A 23,157-nucleotide genomic window follows, 5' to 3' on the forward strand; every position below is an offset into this window, starting at 1 on the left:
TTTCTCTCTAATCCTACTCAAAATAGCTATACAACTAGGGGAAGGTTTTCCCTTTCTTCTTTGGGCATCTTGTTCTTTCAGTATCTTTTAATACCTGTACCTGCTTGTGAGCTGTCCATGAATCAGAGGCAATGGGAAGATGCCCTGGGAGCATTATAAAGTTGAACTACATTGTGCAAGATGATTTGTGTATAATAAGTGTCATTAAAAATATACTTAGAGTCTTATTACTAGAAAAGGAGGTAGGATTGTCAAGCTGTAGGAATAGGGATCTATTGATGAAATTTTGTATTGTTAGCTATTTTCAATACGTATTTCCTTACAAAGAAGTTTTATTCCCAGAAAGATTTGCTGAGGTATCACTCATTAGCGAAGACTTTCCACAAAAAGGCAATTGCCAGGGCAAACCAAGTACTAAATGTTCAGCAAGTAGACAGCTGTGCCCCACTGGCCAGAATGGGCAGAGGGGAAAGACAAGCCAGGCCTCACTACTACATCTGCATCCAGCTGTCTCTTGGCTCTTTGTCTCTGTGCTCCCCTCATCCTTTCCTACCCCAAACACTTTCTCTGAGTTCTGGGTACTGAATTTGAGTAAGAAATCATGCTTATTATCCAGGTGGCTGGTGCTTTCCTTGAATGTTTTTCTGAGATTCTTTAACGAGTCACCAACACTGCCCCAGTCACTTTGTTTCCCATCTCCTGCATTACACATGCTTTAAACTTTTTTTTGAAAGGAAGGACTAAGATTTTGTCATCTTCATATCCTCAGCAATTAAAATAGGGTCTGGTACACTGTAGGTACTTAGTAAATGTTTGTTGAATTGAATTAAAACACAAAACATGAAAAGAAAGGTCAAATGTATGCTTTGACTTGGCAAAGCAAAGGCCTTGCAAATTATTGTGCATTGGCTCCCTCTCTCAAAAATACTGGCACATATACTTTCACATAGTTTCCACTATAATTCTTTGAGTCATTTTGCAGAAGTCTAAGGAGGGCAAGGGACCAATTCCCAAAGGTTTACATGGATTCTCCTTACTCTATTTCAGGATGAAAATATCAAGGAGAAATTGGAAAATATCAAGGACAAAGGTGCTAGAATTATTTGAATGAATATAAAATTTATCAAATCATTTGCCACTGTTCACATGTAAAACAAAAAAGTTTAATTTCAGCTTTATGGACTAAACCCTCATTAATATGATACAAATTTAAGTACCAAATAAATCAGAGAATTCACAGGCTAAGATTATGATAGTAACAAATATATTGGAGTGGAAGTAACAGACATTTCTTGGTCCATTATTGAGAACCTTGTGAACTTCATAATTATTAGAAATTTGTCTTGCCTTTCTCACTTTCTCACAAAAGGGTTAAATAATCTCATTTTAAATTTCATGATAGAAAATATCATATTATCATAGGTCCACAGTTGTAAGGGACGGGGATTCCATCAAAAACATACCAAAACCCCCATTGAAATCATTCTAAACACTGTAAAGAATTAAGTCTTTTGGAGTGGAAATTTGTATGGCTGGTTTTGGTCCACAGCTGTATATAGTGGGAAAGGTTGGGCAGCTGTTTTGGAATTAAAAGCCTTGTTATTGTTTTTTGTTTTGTTTTGACCCGTAACACATGAAACAAAGTTTCACAAAGGTGTTATTTTTAAAATTACAGATATTTTTTCAATTTTAATGTTAGGTTTCCCTGAAGGTCATAACAACTCATATTTGTATATTCCTTTAAGATATGCAAAGCATTTTTCTTTATAATACTGAGGTATGCAATACTAATTTTATTATCTTCATTTTACAGATTAAAAAACCTCAGAGATGTCAAATGAGTTGGTTAAGGTAATACAGTTTGTAAGTGTCATAGTCAGAATTTGAACCTAGGTCCCTGCTGTCTCCATGTTCAATACTCTTTTCTCACTATACCAAGATGTCTTATCTTTTTTGAAGAACATTTTATTCTTCTAAATTTTTAAGTCTAACTAGAAAATATTTTTAGGATATACGATCAAAAATTCAAGGAAATTTAGTGTTTAATGTAGAAGAAAGCAAAACAAAAAAGGGCAAAATTATGTAGATTGAAAAACATCTTAGCATGAATGCTTCATCCTATTTATCATTATTTTATATATACAAATATGTGAATATATATGCCACACATACACTTTATGTATGTATATATGTATGTATGTATATGTGTGTGTGTATATATGCACACACATATAGATCTTCTAAGTCCTTTTGGACTACAGGACTATGATGTCCTTGGCATGTACCTTCCCCCATAATATCTCATCTATCTATTTTGGGGAGGTAATTCTTTCGTGCTCTTGACATAGCTTCAAAGAATCCAAGATTTTGTAGGGCCTTTGGAGATCATTTAGTCCTACTTAAGCTAAAAGATTAATCACTTTTTGTAACACCTTGAACACGCAGTCATCCAAGTTTCCACTTCAAGAGTCTGCACAGTTTAAGAGTCTATAACTCTCAAGGAAGCCTATGAAACTAATTGTCAGGAGATTTTAAAAGTCTGTCTTTTTTGTAGAGTCAACCCTAGCACAGTAGCGCTGATCTTTAGGACCAAGAAGATTAAGTCATATCCCTCTTTTGCATGCTATAACTTCAGATATTTGAAGAAAGTGATCATATTTCCTTTAAATCCTCTCTATTCTAGACTAATTTTTACCATTTCCTTCAAATGATCCTTGCATGTAATGGATTCAAGTCCCCTCATCATCCTGGTCACCATATCCTTCCTAAAATGTGTTTCCAAAAACTAAATGCAAGACTCCAGAACAAAACCCAACATCTTTGTTCTAGATATTATATTACTATAAGCACATCCTAAGATTGAGTTAGCTTTTTTGAATGTCACATCATACTGCTCTCATCCCAAGAAAATTCATGGGATTAATTAAATGACTTGCCCAGATACAAAGAGCCAGTCTATACCAGAGGTGAGACTTAAACCCACATCAACCTGGCTTTAAAGTTTGGTGCTCTAACCACTATACACACTGGCATCTCATTCCCAGATTCTGCATGTGTTAGATATAATTTCTTTCATATAGCAAGTATTCAATAAATATTTGTTGATATGATTTGACAGAAATGGAAGAGACGTTGTAGTAAGCAGATATGACCAATGAATAGCTCAAACACCAAGAAAATCTAGTCAATTATATTAGGTCACTTTGGGTTTTGTTCTCTTAATCTAAAGATGGAGTTTTAAAAATAATCTGAAAATCAATAATATGTTTAAGTTCCAGTGTTTTGAAAATGTCTGAGAATAAAGCTTAATGAGCTATAATTATATCACATCACTGCTTTTTAAAAAAATTAATGCATTTATTTTTAGTTTTCAACATTCACTTATATAAGATTTTGAGTTCTTAATTTTCTCTCCCTCTCTACATTACTTTTTTTTAAAGAGCCAATTATATATTGAAATACCAAATTCATGGACATTCCTCCCTGCCCCCACCGAAATTTATTCAGAGACCTTGCTGGGGATGCCAGGATAGATGACTAATTAGACTATTTTTCTCTGCTTCTACTCCATTTCTATCAATTGCAGTAGGTGAACATCCTGCCAGAGAGATGGGAGGCAACATGTTCTAGACAAGTCAAACCTTTACTACTCTCACCCACCACCCTGACCACCATTTCCTCAGGTCCTGGGAAGCAGCCTGGACCCCTCAACCCAAGAACCTTGAGAATAGCAGTGACTCCCAATTCATCATATCTCCTTCAAGTTCAGTAATTGTGGTCATCAATCAAGGGAGAACCTGCAATAGCTACTGGACAATTACTACCAACCTGTGCATAGTCTCAAGGACCCCTGGAAGTGGTAGAATCCCACAGACTACTGGTCTGGTTTTTCCTCCATCCCTTATGGCGATCATCTGGGGAGGCAACTCCTCTGGGGAATGGGCCAATGATCTGCATTAACAACCAGCTACCACTAATGGGTCAGAAGAATCAGCCTCCCTGGAATAGCAGGGCACCCTGAAAAAGGGGCAAATGCCAGCCTCTGTCAGGCACGTCAAAATGCCACAACCTTGACCAACTTTTTTCCTCAAACCGTGATGGAGACAATCCAAGACCCTGAATCCAATAGCTCTGGAAATAGCAATGCCCAGTGCCCTCAGTCATCATCTTGGGGAGCAACTTCTGTGAAGATGCAGCCTAGGAAACTGCTCTTACAGGTGCTATAGTCATAGCTACTGAAGAACCAGAAAAGAAAGTTCTTGTCACTGACAAATGGTTCCACATCAGAAACTGATTTTATCAGTGGAAATGACTTTCAAGAAGAATCATTATCATACTTCTTTGCTAAGAACCATGGGGTCTTTCCATGTGATTTATAACTGAAACCTTCCATACAAATCATCTGAAAGCAGAGACTCTTACTTTCCTTTTTGCTTCCCTGGCACTTAGCACAGTGATTTATACAGTTAGCACTTAATAAATGCTTGCTTCATTTGTTCATTCATTCACTCAATAAACATTTTCTCCACTGATTTCAGAAACAGACAAAGAAATATAAAGATCATGACTTTTCATATATTTCTGTTCCTCATCTTTTCATGTTTTCTTCAAGAAGACTTCAACAGGACTAATACTGTCAAGCTACTGAGGTTTGGCTCTTAGCTTCACAAAATTTTAAGGATTTTCTTCGCTACTAATAACCCTCCCAAAGTAGCTCTTCCTGCAACACTCCTCACCATTGTCAAATGATACATCAGAAATAGATACGGCTTTATTGATGGAAAGGACATCACATACTATATATTATCACATTCTTTGCTACTGCATCCCAATATTTTCAAGCCCTTCCATCCTACTTGTATCTTGAACCTCTTATATGTTATCTAACCTATTAGAGTATGAACTTTTTAACAACAGGGATGCTTTTGTATTTGTTATCTCCTGTGTTTAGCACGTTGTAAGCATTTAATAAACTTGTTAATAAACTTAATACATACTTAAATTTTTATGATTTCATTCAATACCATTCAGTTCTTGGGTGCCTTTGGTTTCATGCACAATTAGAAAGGAAAATACATGTTAATTAAAATCAAAAGGGACATAAAAATAAACCAAATGACACCAAAGATGACATTTTGATGGCACTGATATTCTATTGTTGGATAAAAAGCATGATAATGATCACTGATAAAACCACTGTCACTCTTTTCTTTCAATTTAGAGAAGCTATTTAAGAAATTTTACTACTCAATGGCAGTTAATTTGTGCTGTAAGCCAAACAAAACTCATTGAAAATGTCCATTTCAGTCATCAGCATATGTTTATCTCTTATTCATTCATTCACCATACAACCAATGTTGAAGTCGGCTGCCTCCTGGCTTTATTTCATATTTTTGAGAATAAGCATATATGATGTAAATAGCAATCATTCTTATCAGTAAATTCCCAAAAGGCAGGTAAAAATAAGAATCGTCAACTGATGGCTATAATCCCATTCTGACATAAGGTTATAAAATAGTACAAAATTCAGAATTGATGATATTTGCTTGTTTTTAATCCTTTGTGTTCACTTTCTTTTATCACCAATCCTTCTCCCTTTAGCTTTCAATCCTAACAAGTCCACCATTTTCATACCTCTAAAGAAAGCCATCTGTTAGGACAAAGCTGTGGTGCTATCATAATTCAAATACTCCTTTTCTTTTCAAGTGTTTCTTGACCCTACAATTACAGAGAAACACCACTGGATATAAACATAAATGAAATTTGCTAATGTGGCATGCAAACAATACTAAAATGTGAACTTAAAATAAGAAAAAATGCAAAGCCAGGGAAGAATCCATTATGATTCTTTCAATCTCTTTTAATGCATCATAAAACTGAGAATGTTTCACTACAGAAAAACATTTTGGCTTCTTTTATGATTTCAAAGAAGGATAATTATGATTGTCATGAAAACACATTGAGCAGCTGTATACTGTTAACAAAAGAGCCATTATATGAATGCTTATAAAAACTGGCAATTTAAACATTCAGATTTCCTAGAAATTAGATATTCTTCTCCAATAGAGCAGATACCAAAAAAAAGACTGTTTTCTATTAATTGTGGCTGCGTATCTGTCATATTTCAGAGCCAAATAGACCATCCTTATTTTGGGACAAATGCCACATACTTAGAAGGCGACATTATATTATTTTGTTAAAAGTAGTTTCATGTTCTCAATTAAAAAAAATACCAGGTCAGTTGAATTTTTTCATACAGACATATTGCTTAAAAATCATAAAGAGCGTAATGAATTATTGAGTTTGTTATGTGATAGCTAATTGATAGATACTTACTCATTAAAAACTAGATCTGGAGCAAAATAGAGAAATTGGCTGTTCGTATGTTTGTAAGATCTCCAGCTCAAGGCAAATGATGATAGACACATCCAAGAATACTGGATTAGGGTAATTTGGTCCTCAAGAGGCAAATTTTTGAATCCTGGAGAAGAGAACAATTAATCACCGAACTACACTTGACAGTTCACATGCTGTCCATGATGAAACATCTCAAGATGCCCCAAAGTGCTTCTTTACCACTCAGTTCAATTCACCAAGCCTTGAAGAAATACTTTCTACATAGTCAATGCTGAATTGGTTTATAAATATCTTCAGCTGTTGTGGGAAGTAAAAATTGAAGTAGAACTTAGCTGGGGTGCTTCAGCTTACTTACAGGCTCTAAATACTCTTTTTTTCCTGCTTTTAAAAGTGACAAACCTGGAAAATTTTCTCAAGCCCTATTTAGTAATATGAACAATTTCTAAATTCTAGATGCATTTGTGATCATAATCCTATAAAATTCCATATCAGTGTATTGATTTTATACACTAAAAAAACAAGCCTTGCTTTTCTGTAAATTAGAACAAGAGACTGGATTCTTGATAGAATTATGAAGTAAATTAGTTATTTTTGGTGTACCCCCTCTTTCCCTTTGTAGTACTTCTCTGCCCTTTTTTGTTCTCTTCCTGATAGCACTTCTCAACCCCATTTCTCCTGCCCTTTTTATAACACACACACACACACACACACACACACCCATGCTGCTTCAACAGGGCAGTACCCCAACCTCTACCTCTGAACCTATCCTGATTCTATTCCTTATTTATCTTACCCCTATTCCTGAGGACACTGCTCTTAGTTAGGTGACAGCAAGAGCAGAAATGCTTTAGAATAAATGTATGTATTTTTTAAATTTAATTTTACTTTTATTAATTTTTATTCCAAACTTAATAAACACTAAATAAAATGAACATTTACATAGACATTATAGAACAGAAGAATTGAATTGCATGTCATTATTACATAGAGCTTGTTTTTTTTAAAGTATAAAATAAAATCAATATATAACTTTTTTTAAAGCAATCGGGGTTAAGTAACTTACTCAAGGTTACACGGCCAGTTATTTTTGTGTGGGTGCCGAGTATCTGAGGCCAGAACCGATCCCAGGTCTCCCGACGCTGGGGCCGGCACTCTTACTCACTGCGCCACCTGGCCGCCCCAATATATAACTTTCAAAGTTGTTCTTCTGCCTGTCTGTGATTCTTTCTGGTCTTCTTTATGTGCTTTTCTCTCTCTTTTTTTGTGGGAGCAGGGGAAGGGGACCCTACCTCTAGTTTCCCTTCTCCCTATCACCTCTCATCTGTTTTTTTAAAAAAAAGAAAAACAAAACCACCGTGATGAACCATGATTCCAGAGTACAAAGAAATAAACATATTATTCACCTTCTGACAGATGATATATTCAAGATGCAGGATGACTCATACATTTTTGGACATGGCCAATGTGGAAATTTGTTCTCCTTGACTATATTTATTTGTTACAGGTGGAACTTCTGATGTCTCTTAATTATACTCTACAAGGGCTGCTGCCTTTTCAGGCTATACATGGAGTTCTTTTCACCTATGGGCTGTACTCATTGGTAGGATTCTCCATTCTTAAACTAAATATTTTTACCTTGTTTATCTTTACAAGAACACATTTTCCATCCTTTTTCATCATCAACACAAAGTGTGTGTGTGTGTGTCTATGTTTTTGTGTCTGTATGAATAAAGATATCCCATCTATTCCCAGCTGAAATCCACACTATACTCTGTTCTTGATATATGTTTTCAAAATGGAAATCTGATAGAAATAAAAATAAAACTAGACCTATATCTACAGATAGCTGTTACATAGTAAAGAAGACTGAAAATCATGGAATAAAGTAAAATCCTTACCTGGTAGTACCTTTGCCCACTTTACTACTTGAATCATCTGCTTGCCAGCCAGGCGGTTTAAGGTAGAGAGTAAGTTCTCTGCTGTATCTGGTTTGGAGTTATCATAGCCTGCATATACAACTTCTGGTTCAATGCTTTCAAGGACCATAGAAGGGGAAGGTGTCAGTGCTCGTGATATTGTGGAGAGTTGAGGAACAAGTGCTGTATTAACAGAGGGTTCTTTTACTGGTGCAATATATGTCGTCCCTTCTTCTGGGCTCTGGGGAGGTGGCGGTGGAGCCTGTTGTGAAGGCGGCTGTTCTTCATGTATCCCTTTCAACTTTCCCAATTTCTTTGACTTTCGAGCTGAAAGCAAAAAGATCTTGTTACAAAAGGTAGAGAAGAGTCTTATTTGTGGCAACTTCAGGATGCTCAAATTTGGGCATAAGAAGTAAAAACATTAAATAATAACAATGAAGCATATACAATCAGAAAAAAGAGCTGAACCATTCACATAATGGACATAAAGGGGTAACAAATATTCCCTAGGTGCTGTATCAATACCCACAAAGCGAGAAAGACCTAGAGGGCAAACTCCATTATACTGGTTAGATGCACTGTGGAAGATCTAAGGGATTTAATGATACAGGCACTTATTTATGGGCTGCAATCTATAATAGGCAGAGGGAAATAAAAGATTCAAGAAGTGTCAAAATAACAAGGTGAATCAAATTAATGCTTACTCTAAGTTTAACCATTTGAAAACAGAGATTTAAAGCATGCATTTAGCATCAGATCTCACATTATAACAGTGTGAAAGTTATCTCTTTAAATTTTAAAGACAAAATGTGACAAAGCTTAAAACCACAGGCTTTCAATTACATAGACTCTTGAGAATGAACAGAGTGCAGCATAGAGTTAACAAATTAAATACATGATAAATGAAATATATAATCAAAACACCTCCTAAGAGTTAATGGTTTTTGTCATCTCTATTAAACTTAGAATTAAGAAGAAAAACAAAGGTGCTATACTTTGTGCTTCTCTTTATATATTGCTCACTCCGATGAACCTTCCTTGAGTCTCACTCGACACTTCCCGAGTAAAGGCATGGACAATTACCATGATGTACTTGATGGAATCTTGAAGTTATTTTTCTCCTATACTCTTTTTCTTGTTTCCTTGACTACACCAAAAGCTTTTGAAGAACAGGGAAGATGTTTCCTATATTTAAAAATGCCTCAAACCACCTAGGAAAATGTTTTAAACACATCATATAAAAACGTTTTTATTGAATGGATGACCATCAAATGGCTCCAAGTCAGACAATATGCAAGAAGAAGAAATGAATGCAAAGACCCTGTAATGCATACAATGGTTTTCTTTGTGATGTATCTTATTATATGCATTTAAAATCATTATTCTTAGAAAGGGTCCATGGGTCTCATGAGACCAGAGGGGTCTATGACACAAAATAAGGTAAGATTTCCTGCATTAGTTAGTTTATTCCACTTAGTCAAAGAAGCCCAAACTGTTGAGGAACTGTATAACCCTCAATTGTTCACTTCATCCTCTGATGGTGCCCTCTGTATATGAGTTCCACGATCTAAGAGGCTCTTTAACTTCCTACAGATTACTACTATGCTATCATGGAGAACAATTAGAAAAAAGAACAGGCATATTGAATAATGGCTATACATATACATTTTAGTAATTCACCATAACAGGAGAAAGGCTAGTCTGAATTATCAAAATTCTGAATTATAAAAATTTTTTAAAAGAAAATTAACAAGGGGTGGCCAGTTAGCACAGTGAGTAAGAGCACCGGCCCCAGAGTCGGGATGACCTGGGATCGAATCCGGGCTCAGATACTTAGCACCCACCCAGAAACACCTGGCCATGTAACCTTGAGCAAGTTACTTAACCCCAATTGCTTAAAAAAAAAGAAAATAAACGATTACCTTTGAAGATATACTGTAATTGATATGTCTAACAAAAATTGCTTGAAATTGCTATAGAAAACAAAGCAGGACCTATAATTAGCTTAACAATCTCAAATAAAAGACAGCTTCTAAAGTAATACAAATAAGTTTTTGTGAAGTGATTAAACACTCTTACAAATCATGTTTACACCGTTAATTTGTCCAACAAATCATTCCCACCCCACAAAATTTAGTGTACTTTAGTTGCCAACAAATTCCATCATCATCATCATCACCACTAATTTTTATATAGTGCTTACTATGTGACTGGCACTGTGCTAAGTGCTTCAGTATTTTTATTTCATTTGATCCTCATAACAGCTAGCACTATTATTATCATCTCCATTTTACATATGCGGGAACTGAGGCAAACAGAGGTGAAGTGACTTGAGCAGGCTCACTCAACTACAAAGTATCTGCAGGTATATTTAAACTCAGGTCTGGTGCTCTTATCTGCTGTGTCATCGAGCTGCCCATATGTTAAAGCCTGAATAAATGAGGTTGTGCTATATTTACTTTTTAAAACCGTAACACTGTATTCTTATAAAGATTAAAGATACTTAGTTCACAAAAATCACACTCTTTCCAAGATTTACAGCAAATAGCAAAACTATTAGTTGCTTGAACATAAATATTGAGGGTAATGTTTTAAAAACTTTTGTTTATAATAATGAACATTTATATTGCACCTACTATGTGCCCAGCACTGTGCTAAGTGCATTAAATTATTATTCTCATTTTGTTATTTTATGTTAATTAAATTATGTTAATATATTATGTTATGTACTATATAACTATACATTATATTACATATTATATTAAAATTGTTTACATATAATTTGAGTTTAAGCTGTTGCAATTTTTTTATTTGCTTTTGACCTGTACACTAGAAGGACCAGTTGTATCATACAATGCAAAAATCTACTTGGTATTTTGAGGTATTTTTGAATTACTGTTCACATAGGTCTTCATTCACCCACACACAACAAAGAATTGATAAGATTCTGTGAAGACGAAGATTGATTTTACAAAAGCCTTTATGAGATCTTTCACCTAGAGTTGTAAGGGACTTCAAAGGTATATTACAACCCTCTGAATTATAGATGTGGAAACTCAACCCCAAGGAGATTATACAAAGATAGTAAGGGCCAGAGGCCAGATTTGAATCCAGACCCCTGCCTCCAGAGCCAGTGTGTTTTTTTAATCCACATAACATGCTGCATGTAAAATTTGTGACTTAAATTTGTAGAGTGAATCAAAGAGAAAAGAGAGATTTTTAGTTTCTCAGTTATATTTAACTTCATGAAATAATTTTCTGAATACATTTGGGGTATTTAATAATGAGGTGATAATCCATATTTATTTATTTCTGTTTTATATTTTTTATAGCTCACTTCTACCATCTCTTATGCTCTCCAGATATTGCTTGCTCCTGAGGTATGGAAAACACATTAGTAATTATCCTTATACTGTCCCAAGTAGACTTTTTAAAATGTTATTAAATTTATGAAGCTCCTCTACTATGTGGGTAGTCAGGATTCTAAATTGTGATGAAATTGGTATGTAGTCAAAGTTTCCTAAACCAACTTGCTATTATGTATACAAAATTAGTATAATAATCCTATAAATTTTTCATTTTTGTCTAGGGAAATGTCTAATTGTAATTCATGGTTCATGGTCTTCCAAAGGCTCTAGACTTGCCCAGACAGGGTTTGACTGGGAACTGATCTCAAGAGGTTCAATTTATCTTTTTGGCTCATTGCCCCTACTTAAAGTGGCCTCAAGATTCTCAAGATATGTAGAAAAGCCTAGGGTTTTTCCAAATGTGGGTAAAATGGGCAACCAGCTCCATCTAGTACAAGCATTTATTGTACCAAAGGTATGCCAGGCATAGGATAGCCTTTATTTCACAACAGATGATTCAAAGAACTCTGGAGTCTACTGAGAGATACATGAACACATAAAGAACTTAAATAATCCATCATACTACTATGGAAGGAAACTATTTTTGGAATCACCAATAGGTCAATATTATGATAAAATCTCTCTCTCTCTTACTGACTTCTACAAAGGGACTCATCCTACCACCTTGTGGTTTAGGAGTCACCTATCTCTCCACATCTCAGACATCAAAAATAGTTTGCTGAACAAGTAATCCCACTCCCACTAGAACTACACTGTCTGAGTAGGTCACTGGCTTTGAACTCCAAATAGGAATGCTAAGCTGGGTTAACTTCTTTCTCTAAGGGGCACAATGCATCAAGAAATCTGCTGCTTTGTCTAAACATCTATATCTTCAAACTCTTGAGTACCCTCAAGCTCTTTTTTTTTGTTTTTGTTTTTATTGGGGGGGGCAATTGGTGCTATGTGACTTGCCCCATGTCACATGGCTAGTTTTTTGTATTAAGTGCCTGAGGTCAAATTTGAACTCAGGTCCTCCTGACTCTAGGGCCAGTGTTCTATTCACTGTGCCACCTAGCCGCCCCTACCCTCAAACTCTTAATTTACTTAAGAGATAGCTCCCAAGCTGGTGTTTCCTAGGACATCTTCCTTCTTTGTCTAGAAGACTAAATTCCATAATCAAACTGCCCAGGAAATTAAAAATCCCTTAGGAAATTCCCATAGGAAATTGTTTTTCAGGAACATTGCCCATGATCCTCTCAGGTCATAGGCAAGCTCATGACTACCTCTGCCCTAAGCTATCATCAAATTTTCCTGAATGGAACTGTGTATGAAATCATATCTGCTCTCAGTCTGAGTGTGAGCATGGTGCTGAGCTCTGCCAAGCACTCCTGTGCCAAGTCAAAACCAAGTGCTCCCAGAGACGGAGCATGGGTCCACTCTGTCCCCACCCCTAAATGAACAACAAACACCATCACCATCAATGCTTTTCTGTGCACAGGTCTGGCAGTCAGAGAAAAGTGCCAAGAAAGAGAAAGACAGAGCCAAAGAGAAGCACAGATGCCAGAGAAGCAGAAGACAGGGGGTTTCTTAGTTTATTTTTAATGTACAATGGAGAAGGAGCCACTCTTTGAAGATAGTCCATCACCCTGTGTAGCAGTTTAGCTGATCATCTTGAGTTCCCTGGGACCCATCACCAAGGTGGCAGGGGCAGGGTTTGCTTGCATTCCAAGAGAAAGTGTTCCTATCAATCTTCTATAATCTTGTCAAAGAGACTGGGGAATTCCCATAGACCTGATACTCCCCTGAAGGCTCCATCACATAATGGTTCTAGCATCACAGGATTTAGAGTTTATAGATCATCTGGGCCAAATCCCTCACTCTGTAGATAATGAAAGCATGGCGTATGGAAGGCACCATAGTGAACCCTGCCAGTAACTGGTACAGCAAGGTCTTCAGTCTACTGTGACTTTACATTCAGAGTTCTTTGAACTTATTTCCATGTCCCTTCTGAACTCTTTCATGAATTTATTTTGATTTTATTGCTATTATTATTATCATAGTTTCACTTAGCATAAGTGTACATATGTATATAGAGAGGGAAGAAAGGGAAAGGGGAGGTAGAGAGGGAAGGAGGGGAGGCAATGAGGGTTAAGTGACTTGCCCAAGGTCACACAGCTGGTAAGTATCTGAAGCTGGATTTGAGCTCAAGTCCTCCTGACTCAGGGACAGTACTTTATCCACTGTGCTACCTAGTTGCTCCTCATTTAGCATTTATATTTAGCTCATAAATGCAGAACTAGAAAAGACCTCAGGTTATCACCTAGTCCACCCTTTTTATTTTTAGATAAGGAAACTGAAGGCCAAAGAGGCTTAAGTGACCAATCCAAAGTCACAGAGCCAGGATCCAATGACTCTGGATCCAATTCTCTTCCTACTGAATCATTTTGTTCTAGTTTTACTTTCTTCATTAAACATTATTTTCTATGTCTTCCCATATTTCTTTTTATTCTTCACATTTATAATTAAAAATAATTAAATGTTTTACTGATGTTCTTTTTATATTGCTCTTACTGTCTACTACTTTCTACTATCTACTGACTATCCCTTCTTCTCAGAATTCATTCCCCTATACAAACTCTGATAAAAAGGACAATTACAAACAACAAATTGATCCTCTGGGCATGCCTGGAACCTCTGGTGTCACTCTGTGCCCAGAGTCCATCTCTCTTCATTATAAGAAGCAGGGGGGAATAATTCAGTCAGTTTACTGATAATTTCTTCATTGTTTATGCTAACTAGTTTTTTCTAAATTCCCAGTTCTTATACTTAAAGATAAGTACATACTAATTCTTTTAAAATTTCATTTTCTTAATAGTCTCTCTTTTTTTGCCCCTGTTTTAGGAGTAGACATAGCTTAAAATAAAAATATACAGAGAAAATGACTTTCTAGCCATACTTACTTTTTTGGTCACAAATTTCCTAAGAATATCTATTTTAAACAAACTATTAGTATGAAGAAATTCCAGGACTTATCATCATTTGTTATATGTCACTAAATTAATACTAAATGAACCTAAAATTTTATAGAGCAGGTATTAACCATGTATTCATTCATTTTAGTTTTAACTGATTCTTCATGACCCCATTTGGAGTTGTCATTTTCTTCTCCAGTGGATTAAGGCAAATAGAGGTAAGATTTGCGCAGGCTCATACAGCTAGTAAGCACCTGAGGCCAGATTTGAACTTGAATCTTTTTGACTCCAGGTCCAACACTGTATCTACTGAGCCATCCACCTGCCATCTACTCATACCCCCGTCCAACTCATTATTTGTACTGTCTATTCTAGATATGCATACTAACGAACACTTCCATCCAATTGTATATTGTAATACTGTCTATAGATATTTTTTCATCCACTTGATCTTTCTTATGTGGATTGGTGTGCCAAAATCATTTGAGTGATTACAGCTATCTATCAGAAGAGGTTCAGCAGTGTTTCAGGGTTTTATGATGAAATTAGCACAATCTCATCAATAAATAGGAGCAACTGGAATACTTCATAATCTATAAAGAATTCCATTTCAAGTTGGACTCTGTGCCGTATCTCCTCCATTATAATGGTAAAAATTTTGGGGGTGTATGTCTCTGTGTTATCCCTTGCTTAAGATCATCATATAAATTAAAATACTAAGAAAGCTAGTTAATGAGACAAGTAAATCCTTTCATATTATTCATATGTTTATATTTATTTTAAGAATATTTATATTTATTATTTTAAGTATAAATAAGAGTTTTGTTTCATATTCAATACTTTTTTGTTCTTTGTGTATTGAAACATTCACGATTGTTTGTTTTTTTTTTTGCCTTTTGGAGGGCAATTGGGGTTAAGTAACTTGCCCAAGGTTACACAGCTAGTTTTTTTGTGTGAGTGTTAAGTGTCTGAGGCTGGAACTAAACTCTGGTCCTCCTGACGCCGGGGCCAGCGCTTTACTCACTGCGCCACCTAGCTGCCCCTGAAACATTCATGATTGTTGATATTTAAGTTCAAAGTAAGGAAGAAAATTAAACAAGCTAATTATTAATATGATTAATAGCCAGAAATGAAACCAAAGAAGATGCTATATTTGGGTAGGACAGCTGACATAGAAGAAGTCAGGGAAACAAAGATAGTTGAATTTCATTTACAAATTGCTATAATAGGTCAAACAGAAAAATCTCACTAGCTGAGGAAAACCAAAAAGGAAATTCCGTCTGAATTTATAATAAAGAAAAAAAAGGAATTAAGAAGTTGAAACTGCTGGTACATCCTCCTAAATTACTTTGTATTCAGTTTGTATTTACTTATATATAACTTACACAATATTTACTTTTTATATATGAATCTTTTGCAAACTCCCTGACCTACCATAAATACCTTCAAGTGAAGGACTATTTAAGTATTTTTTTCTTTATAATCACAGGGCATAGCAACGTGTTTGGGACAGGTAAGGAATTTAATAAATACTTGCTGATTCACTGATTGTTGAATGAAGGATTACAGGGGTTGCTTCCTTTGATAACTATCTACAAATCCTGGTATAGTGTTTTGCACATTATCAGTTTTGTGACTGTGAGAAAATCTACCCTTTAAAGTTCATGTTGCTCACAACTGTATTATATAGTGTTTTCAGAACAAGGTCTTATACTTGATGGATACATAAAGCTTAGAGAAAGATAAAGACGTTACCTTAAAAAAAAGTAACAAAACAATTCTCCTATGAGGACAAGCTGAAGGAACTCTGCTGATTTATTCTAGAGAAGAAGATACGAGGAATATAATAATTTTCAAAAGCATGAAAAGATACAGAACAATTGCTATTATACACTTGTTCCCTATTTCACTAAAGTATATCATGAGAAGTAAAAGATTGAAACTACAGTAAATGGAATTTAGCACAGACACCAGGAGAATTTCCTCTATTACCAGGAATACGAAAATTCTCCCTGGAAACTTTTAAGAAAAACAAAAGGTAGGAAAGATGGTTTGAATATATTCCTGCCTTACAGAAGGTTACATATACAGAAGGGTAATATAAGTAAAAGAGTTTTAGGGAACTTGTATGAATGAATGAACAAACATGTATTAAGCTCTCATCTATAGTTTGTCCTGTATATAGTCGCTGCTTGTATGTTGTCTCCCTAGCTAGACTGTGAGCTCACTGCCATCAGGGACTAATTTTCCTTGCTTTTCTTTACATTCCCAATGCTTAGCATTGTGCCTGGCATATAAAATCATTTAATAAAGGCTTAGTGACTACTTGTATGGCAGTAGGCTTTAAGAGTTACAACTGCAAAAGTGAGACTCCCCTTAAAGAGCTTATTTTGTTCTAATGGAGGCTACCAAGACATCTTTCATTTGGGGAAATGTGACCTTTTCTAACAGCAGCAGTAGCAAAGATTTGAGCAAAAGCAAGAGGGTACCAGGAATACTTCTGTGGTAAGATGACTGGTTTCCTGGTAGATTCTTAGATGTTAAGTGTTGTTTGGGGTTGGACAGTTGGGCAGATACAGCAGATTAGATAAATTTTCACTTAGATAAGTTTTTCTGTAGACAGACTGAAAAGTCACCGCTCCAGTTAAAGACAGGGGATGGAGGAGGATAATATCAGAATAGTGGCAAGATAACCGGGAAGACCTTGGTCTCCTGGTAGATGGCATGATATTAGACCAAAAAAAAAGACCATTGCAAAACAACAATGGTTTTTCCAAATAAGTGTGTGTGTATATATGTGTATGTGTGCATGTGTGTATATGTGTGTGTGCATGTATATCTGTGTGTGTATGCTATACAAATATAAACTATAGGAGGAGGAACAGTTATATACAACTGGCACAGACACCTTCCTTTTCAAGAGGATAGTTGTGAAAGGTATACAAAATTGGGAGTGGAGACTGAAAAGTTAAATATGATATAATGAAAACCTAGTTCAGTAAACAAATCTCATAAACAGGAAGAAATCTCATCATTCTACCAATACTTCTCAAGTGGTGGGTTCACTTGAAATTATACCACACATTCCTTAATTGGTTGTGGATTTGCAGGGAGGAGAAAGGGAAATTTAAAAAATAACAACCCTGAAATAATCCTATTATTTTATTTATAATGTTAATGGAGGTTTTTTCCACATGGTAATTCTTGGGCTGACAATCCTTGGCAAATTATATACCTTTCCCTGATGTTATGATCCTCTTCCAGAACAAAGGACAAACACAACCTGTGAGTTGTTTCCTCCTCCTTCTCCTCTCCTCTCCCATAATCTGAGAATGCCCCTCCCAAAAGAAGGTACATTTTGTTGGCTGAAAGCTACCTCATTAACTTGGGGTTTACTGGTTAGATTTCTTTCTCAAAGACCAAGTCTTAAAAACCTAATGCACTCTGGAACTCATAGAATGGACAACAATGGGTCCCAGCCCTTGTGGCACAGAGTGAATATAAATAGTAAAAAGTAAATTTTTCCTTTTTTTTTAAAGATTTTTATGATTATTTTTCTTTATTAAAATTTAATCAAATGCTTTCTTAACTTGTAGTTTACATCATTCATTTCTGCAAGATTTTGAGTTACAAATTTTCTCCCCATTTTTCCCCTATACACCACACCGAAATATCCCCTCCTACAATCTACTCTCTCCTATATCTTTTCCCATATCCCTTCTGACTTTCCAGTAGGGCATGGCAAGGTGGATCTCTACGCCCTGGTGTCTGATATCTTATTTCCCAGTTACATGTAAAATAATATTAATAATCATATATAATATATTCAACATTTGGTTTTAAAACTTTGAAATAAAGATTCATGCTGTTCCTCCCTTGTCACCCACCCTTTCTGGGAAGATAAGCAATTTAGTATAGGTTGTACATGTGTAGCAATGCAAAATATTTCCATAGTGGATATATTGCAAAAGACTGACTATATTTCCCTCCCTCCTATCCCACCTGCCATTTGTTCTATTCTCTATTTTGATACTGTCCCTTTTCAAAAGTGGGTGCTTTCAACTTCCCTACCCCCAGCCCGCCCTCCCTTCCATCATCCCCCCTCTCATCCCCTTCCCCCCCAACTCTCCTGTAGGGTGAGATACCGTATTTAGTGTGTATATCTTTCCCTCCCTAAGCCAAATTCAATGAGAATAAGGTTTACCCATTCCCTTTTGCCTTCCTATATTCTTCCCCTCCATTGTAACCATTTCCCCTTGCCTATTCTATATGAGATAGTTTACCCCATTCTGTCTCTCCCCATCTCCTCTCATTATATTCCTCTATCACCTCTTAATATCACCTTTTAAATATCATCCCTTCCTATTAAAATGGTCCTGTGCCCTCTATCTATGTATACCTGTACACATATATAAACACATTCACATATGTATTCATATACCCATACACCCTCCTACATAGTCATATATATGTATATGCACACACACATTTCTATTCCCTTCAACTATTCTCATACTGAGAAATGTTTCATAAGTTACAATTATTGTTTTTCCATGTAGGGGTGTAAATAGTTCAATTTAGGTAAGTTTCTTATGATTTCTTTTCCCTGTGTACCTTCTCATGCTCCTCTTGCTTCTTGTATCTGAATACCAAATTTTCTATTCAACTCTGTTTTTTTCATCAAGAATGCTTGAAAGTCCTCTATTCCACTGAATGGCCATACTTTCCCCTGAAACATGATACTCAGTTTTGCTGGGTAGGTGATTCTTGGTTTTAATCCCAGCTCTATTGACTTCTGGAATCTCATATTCCAAGCCCTTCCATCTCTCAGTGTAGAAGCTGCCAGATCCTGGGTTATCCTGATTGATTTCCACAATATTCAAATTGTTTCTTCTTGGCTGCTTGTAATACTCTCTCCTTGATCTGGGGATTTCGGGACCTGGCTATAATATTCCTAGGAGTTTTCTTTTTGGGATCTTTTTCAGGAGGTGATTGGTGGATTCTTTCAACCTCTATTTTGCCCTCTGGTTCTAAAGCATCAGGGTTCCTTGAGAATTTTTTGAAGGTTGAGTTTTAGGTTCTTTTTTGACAATGGCTTTCAGCTAGTCCAATAATTTTTAAATTATCTCTCCTGTATCTATTTTCCAGGTCAGTGTTTTTTTCGGTGAGATATTTCACATTGCCTTCTATTTTTTCAGTTGCTTGGATCTGTTTAATAGTATCTTGAATTCTCATAAAGTCACTAGCTTCCATTTGCTCCAATCTAATTCTGAAGGAATGATTCTCTTCAGTGAGCTTTTGAGATTCTTTTTCCATCTGGCAAATTCGACTTTTTTTGTTGTTGTTGCTAAAAGTATTTTATTTTTTCCAATTACACGTAAAGACAATTTTTAACATTCCCTCTAAAAAAAATTCTGAGTTCCAAATGTTTCTCCCTCTCTCTTCTTTCCTCTCCCTTAAACAGTAAGCAATCTGATAAACATGTGCAATTAAGTAAAACATATTTCCATATTAGTCATGTTATAAAAGAAGAAACAAACCAAAAGGGGAAAAAAATGAAAAAAACAAAAAAAAAAAGAGTATGCTTCAATCTGCATTCAGACTCCATCGGTTCTTTCTCTGGATGTGGATAAGCGTTTTTCATCATGAATCCATTGGAACTGTCTTGTATCCTTATATTGCTGAGAAGAGCTAAGTCATTCATAGCTGATGATCAAACGGTGTTGCTGTTCCTGTGTACAATGCTCTTCTCATTCTGCTCATTTCACTTTGCATCAGTTCACATAAGTCTTTCCAGATTTTTCTGAAATCTGCCTGCTCATTATTTCTTATCACAATAGTATTCCTTTACATTCATATACCACAGCTAAACATGACACTTTGATAACTGAATCTTTTCTAAATTTGTCTCAACTGGGTCCTCACAGACCTGTTTCTCCTTACTCAGTTTGCTTTCCCATTCTCCACAGTAGCTTTCCAAACAATTTTTGTCTTTTCTTAAGCCTCCCTTAATACAGTACCTCTTTCCCTTACCCTCTAACCTGAGGACCTTGTTTGATCCTTTCCCTAAAAATTGAGGCTATTCCCTAAGATTTCTCTCTTCTCTCCTCACCTCACTTTGGTGTTCCCCTCCCCCTCAACTATCACTCCTTCTGTATAACAACACTGAAGAGGTGGTGCTTTTCTTTGCCAAGGCAAACCCCTGTACACAAACATGATTTCCCCCTTACACTCCTTCTTCTTCAGCAGATTGCCTGTTCCATCAGTCTTACTTTCTCACTAATCTTCAATCTCTCCATTTCTCCTGGCTGCTCCCATACTGCATAAAGTCTTTTAAAGTTGTTTTATCTTTATATTATTGTTGAATAAATTGATCTCCTATTCTCACTTCACTCTGCATTAATTCATTAAAGACTTCCCAGTTTCCTCTGAAGCTGTCAGTGCTGCAATTTCTTTTTTTTATTATTATACCTATTTTATATATTATTATTATTTTCAATTAATGTGTTTGTTTCCTTTCAGTTTACAGGATTCAATTCCACAATTCCTTGAGTTTCACATTTTGTCCCCCTCCCTCCCCTACCCCCCCCCCATGGCGGCATATAGTCAAGTATAGGATCTGTAAATACTTTCACATTATACATTAGTCAGGTTATAAAGATGGATTGTATCAGATGGAATGAAAAATGGTAAAGAGGACATTAAACCAAACAAGAAAAGGAAAAAGATCAGGTATTTTGCTTCCATCTGGATATAAACTCAGTTCCTTCTAGTTGTTTCTCTGGATGCACACAATTCTCTCCATCATGAGTTTTTGGGACGGACTTATATCACTTCATTGCTGAGAAGAGTCCAATCTATCAAAGTTGGTCATCACACATAAGTTGCGTCTGTAATTGTATACAAATTTCTCCTGGTTCTACTCTTCTCACTCAGCATCAGTTCATATAAGTCTCTCCAGGTAAATATGAAGACCATCTGTTCCTCGTTTCTTAGAGCACAATAGAATTCCATAACATGCATATACCACAACTTGTTCAGCCATTCCCCAATTTATGGGCACCCCCTTAATTTCCAATTCTTTGCCACCACAAAAAGAGCTGCTATAAACATTTTTGTACATATGGGTCTTCCTCCCACTTCTATGATCTCTTTGGGATATAACCCTAGGAGTGGTATTGCTGGGTCAAAGGATATGAAAGTATTTATAGCCCTTTGGGCATAATTCCAGATTGCTCTCCAGAAAGGCTGGATCAGTTCACAACTCCACAAGCAATGCATTAGTGTTCCAATTTGCCCACATCCTCCAGCATTTGTCATTTTCCTGTTTTGTCATCTTAGCCAATCTAACTGGTTTTTTGATTTGATCAAAACAACAGAGTTGTTTTGATTTGCATTTCTCTAATCAATAGTGATTTAGAGCATTTCTTCATGTGCTTATAGATATCTTTAATTTCTTTATCTGAAAATGGCCTGTTCATATCCTTTGACCATTTATCAATTGGGGAATGACTTTTATTCTTATAAAATTGACTCAATTCTCTGTATATTTTAGAAATGAGTCCTTTGTCAGAGACATAGGTTGTAAAGATTCTTTCCCAATTTCCCACCTCCCTCTTAATCTTGGTTATATTGGCTTTGTTTGTACAGAAGCTTTTCGATTTCATGTAGTCAAAATTATCCATTTTATATTTTATAATGTTCTCTAATTCTTGTTTAGTCATAAAGTCTTTCCCTATCCACAAATCTGACAGGTAAACTGTTCCTTGTTATACGAGACTGCTTACAGTATCAAACTTTATACCTAAATCATGTACCCACTTAGACTTGATTTTGGTATAAGGTGTTAGATAATAGTCTATGCCCAATTTCTGCCATACTATATTCCAGTTTTCCCAGCAGGTTTTTTCAAATGGTGGGTTCTTATCCCAAAAACCAGGGTCTGGGGATTTATCAAACAATAGATTAACATAGTCGTTGACTTCTGAATCTCGTGTGCCTAATCTATTCCACTGATCCACTCCTCTATTCCTCAGCCAGTACCAAGTAGCTTTGATGACTGCTGCTTTATAATACAGATTGAAATCTGGTACAGCTAGTCTTCTTTCCCCAGCATTTCTTTTCATTAATTCCCTTGATATTCTGGACCATTTATTCTTCCAAATGAATTTTGTTACTATTTTTTTCTAGCTCTATAAAGTAGTTTTTTGGTAAATTAATTGGTATGGCACTGAATATATACTTTAATTTAGGTAAAATTGTCATTTTTATTATATTTTCTTGACCTAGCCACGAACAACTGATATTTTTCCAAATAGTTAGATCTGACTTTATTGTTGTGAAAAGTGTTTTGTAGTTGTGGTCATATAGGTCCTGGGTTTGTTTTGGCAGGTAGATTCCCAAATATTTTATAATGTCTACATTAACTTTAAATGGGATTTCTCTTTCTATCTCTTGCTGTTGAATTTCACTGGAAATATATAGGAATGCTGAAGATTTATGTGGGTTTATTTTATATCCTGCAACTTTGCCAAATTTATTGTCTCAAGTAGTTTTTTACGTGAT

General features: G+C 35.7%; 1 protein-coding gene across 5 annotated transcripts in view; it reads right to left on the reverse strand.

The window, feature by feature from the left end:
- Positions 1 to 23,157, reverse strand: part of NR3C2 (nuclear receptor subfamily 3 group C member 2) — a 440,138-nt gene that overhangs the window by 80,799 nt on the left and 336,182 nt on the right. For all 5 annotated transcript variants that reach the window (XM_069105493.1, XM_069105492.1, XM_069105491.1 and 2 more), the window contains exons 5-6: positions 8,256 to 8,600; positions 6,337 to 6,481 (exon numbers count right to left, since the gene is read on the reverse strand). In XM_069105493.1, the coding sequence (XP_068961594.1) occupies positions 6,337 to 6,481; positions 8,256 to 8,600 (490 nt within the window). The remainder of the gene's footprint in view (positions 1 to 6,336; positions 6,482 to 8,255; positions 8,601 to 23,157) is intronic.

Source organism: Petaurus breviceps, unplaced genomic scaffold, assembly GCF_028583685.1.
Source record: "Petaurus breviceps papuanus isolate PSGF00001 unplaced genomic scaffold, PetGlider_PUasm1.0 76, whole genome shotgun sequence".
NCBI lineage: Eukaryota > Metazoa > Chordata > Mammalia > Diprotodontia > Petauridae > Petaurus > Petaurus breviceps.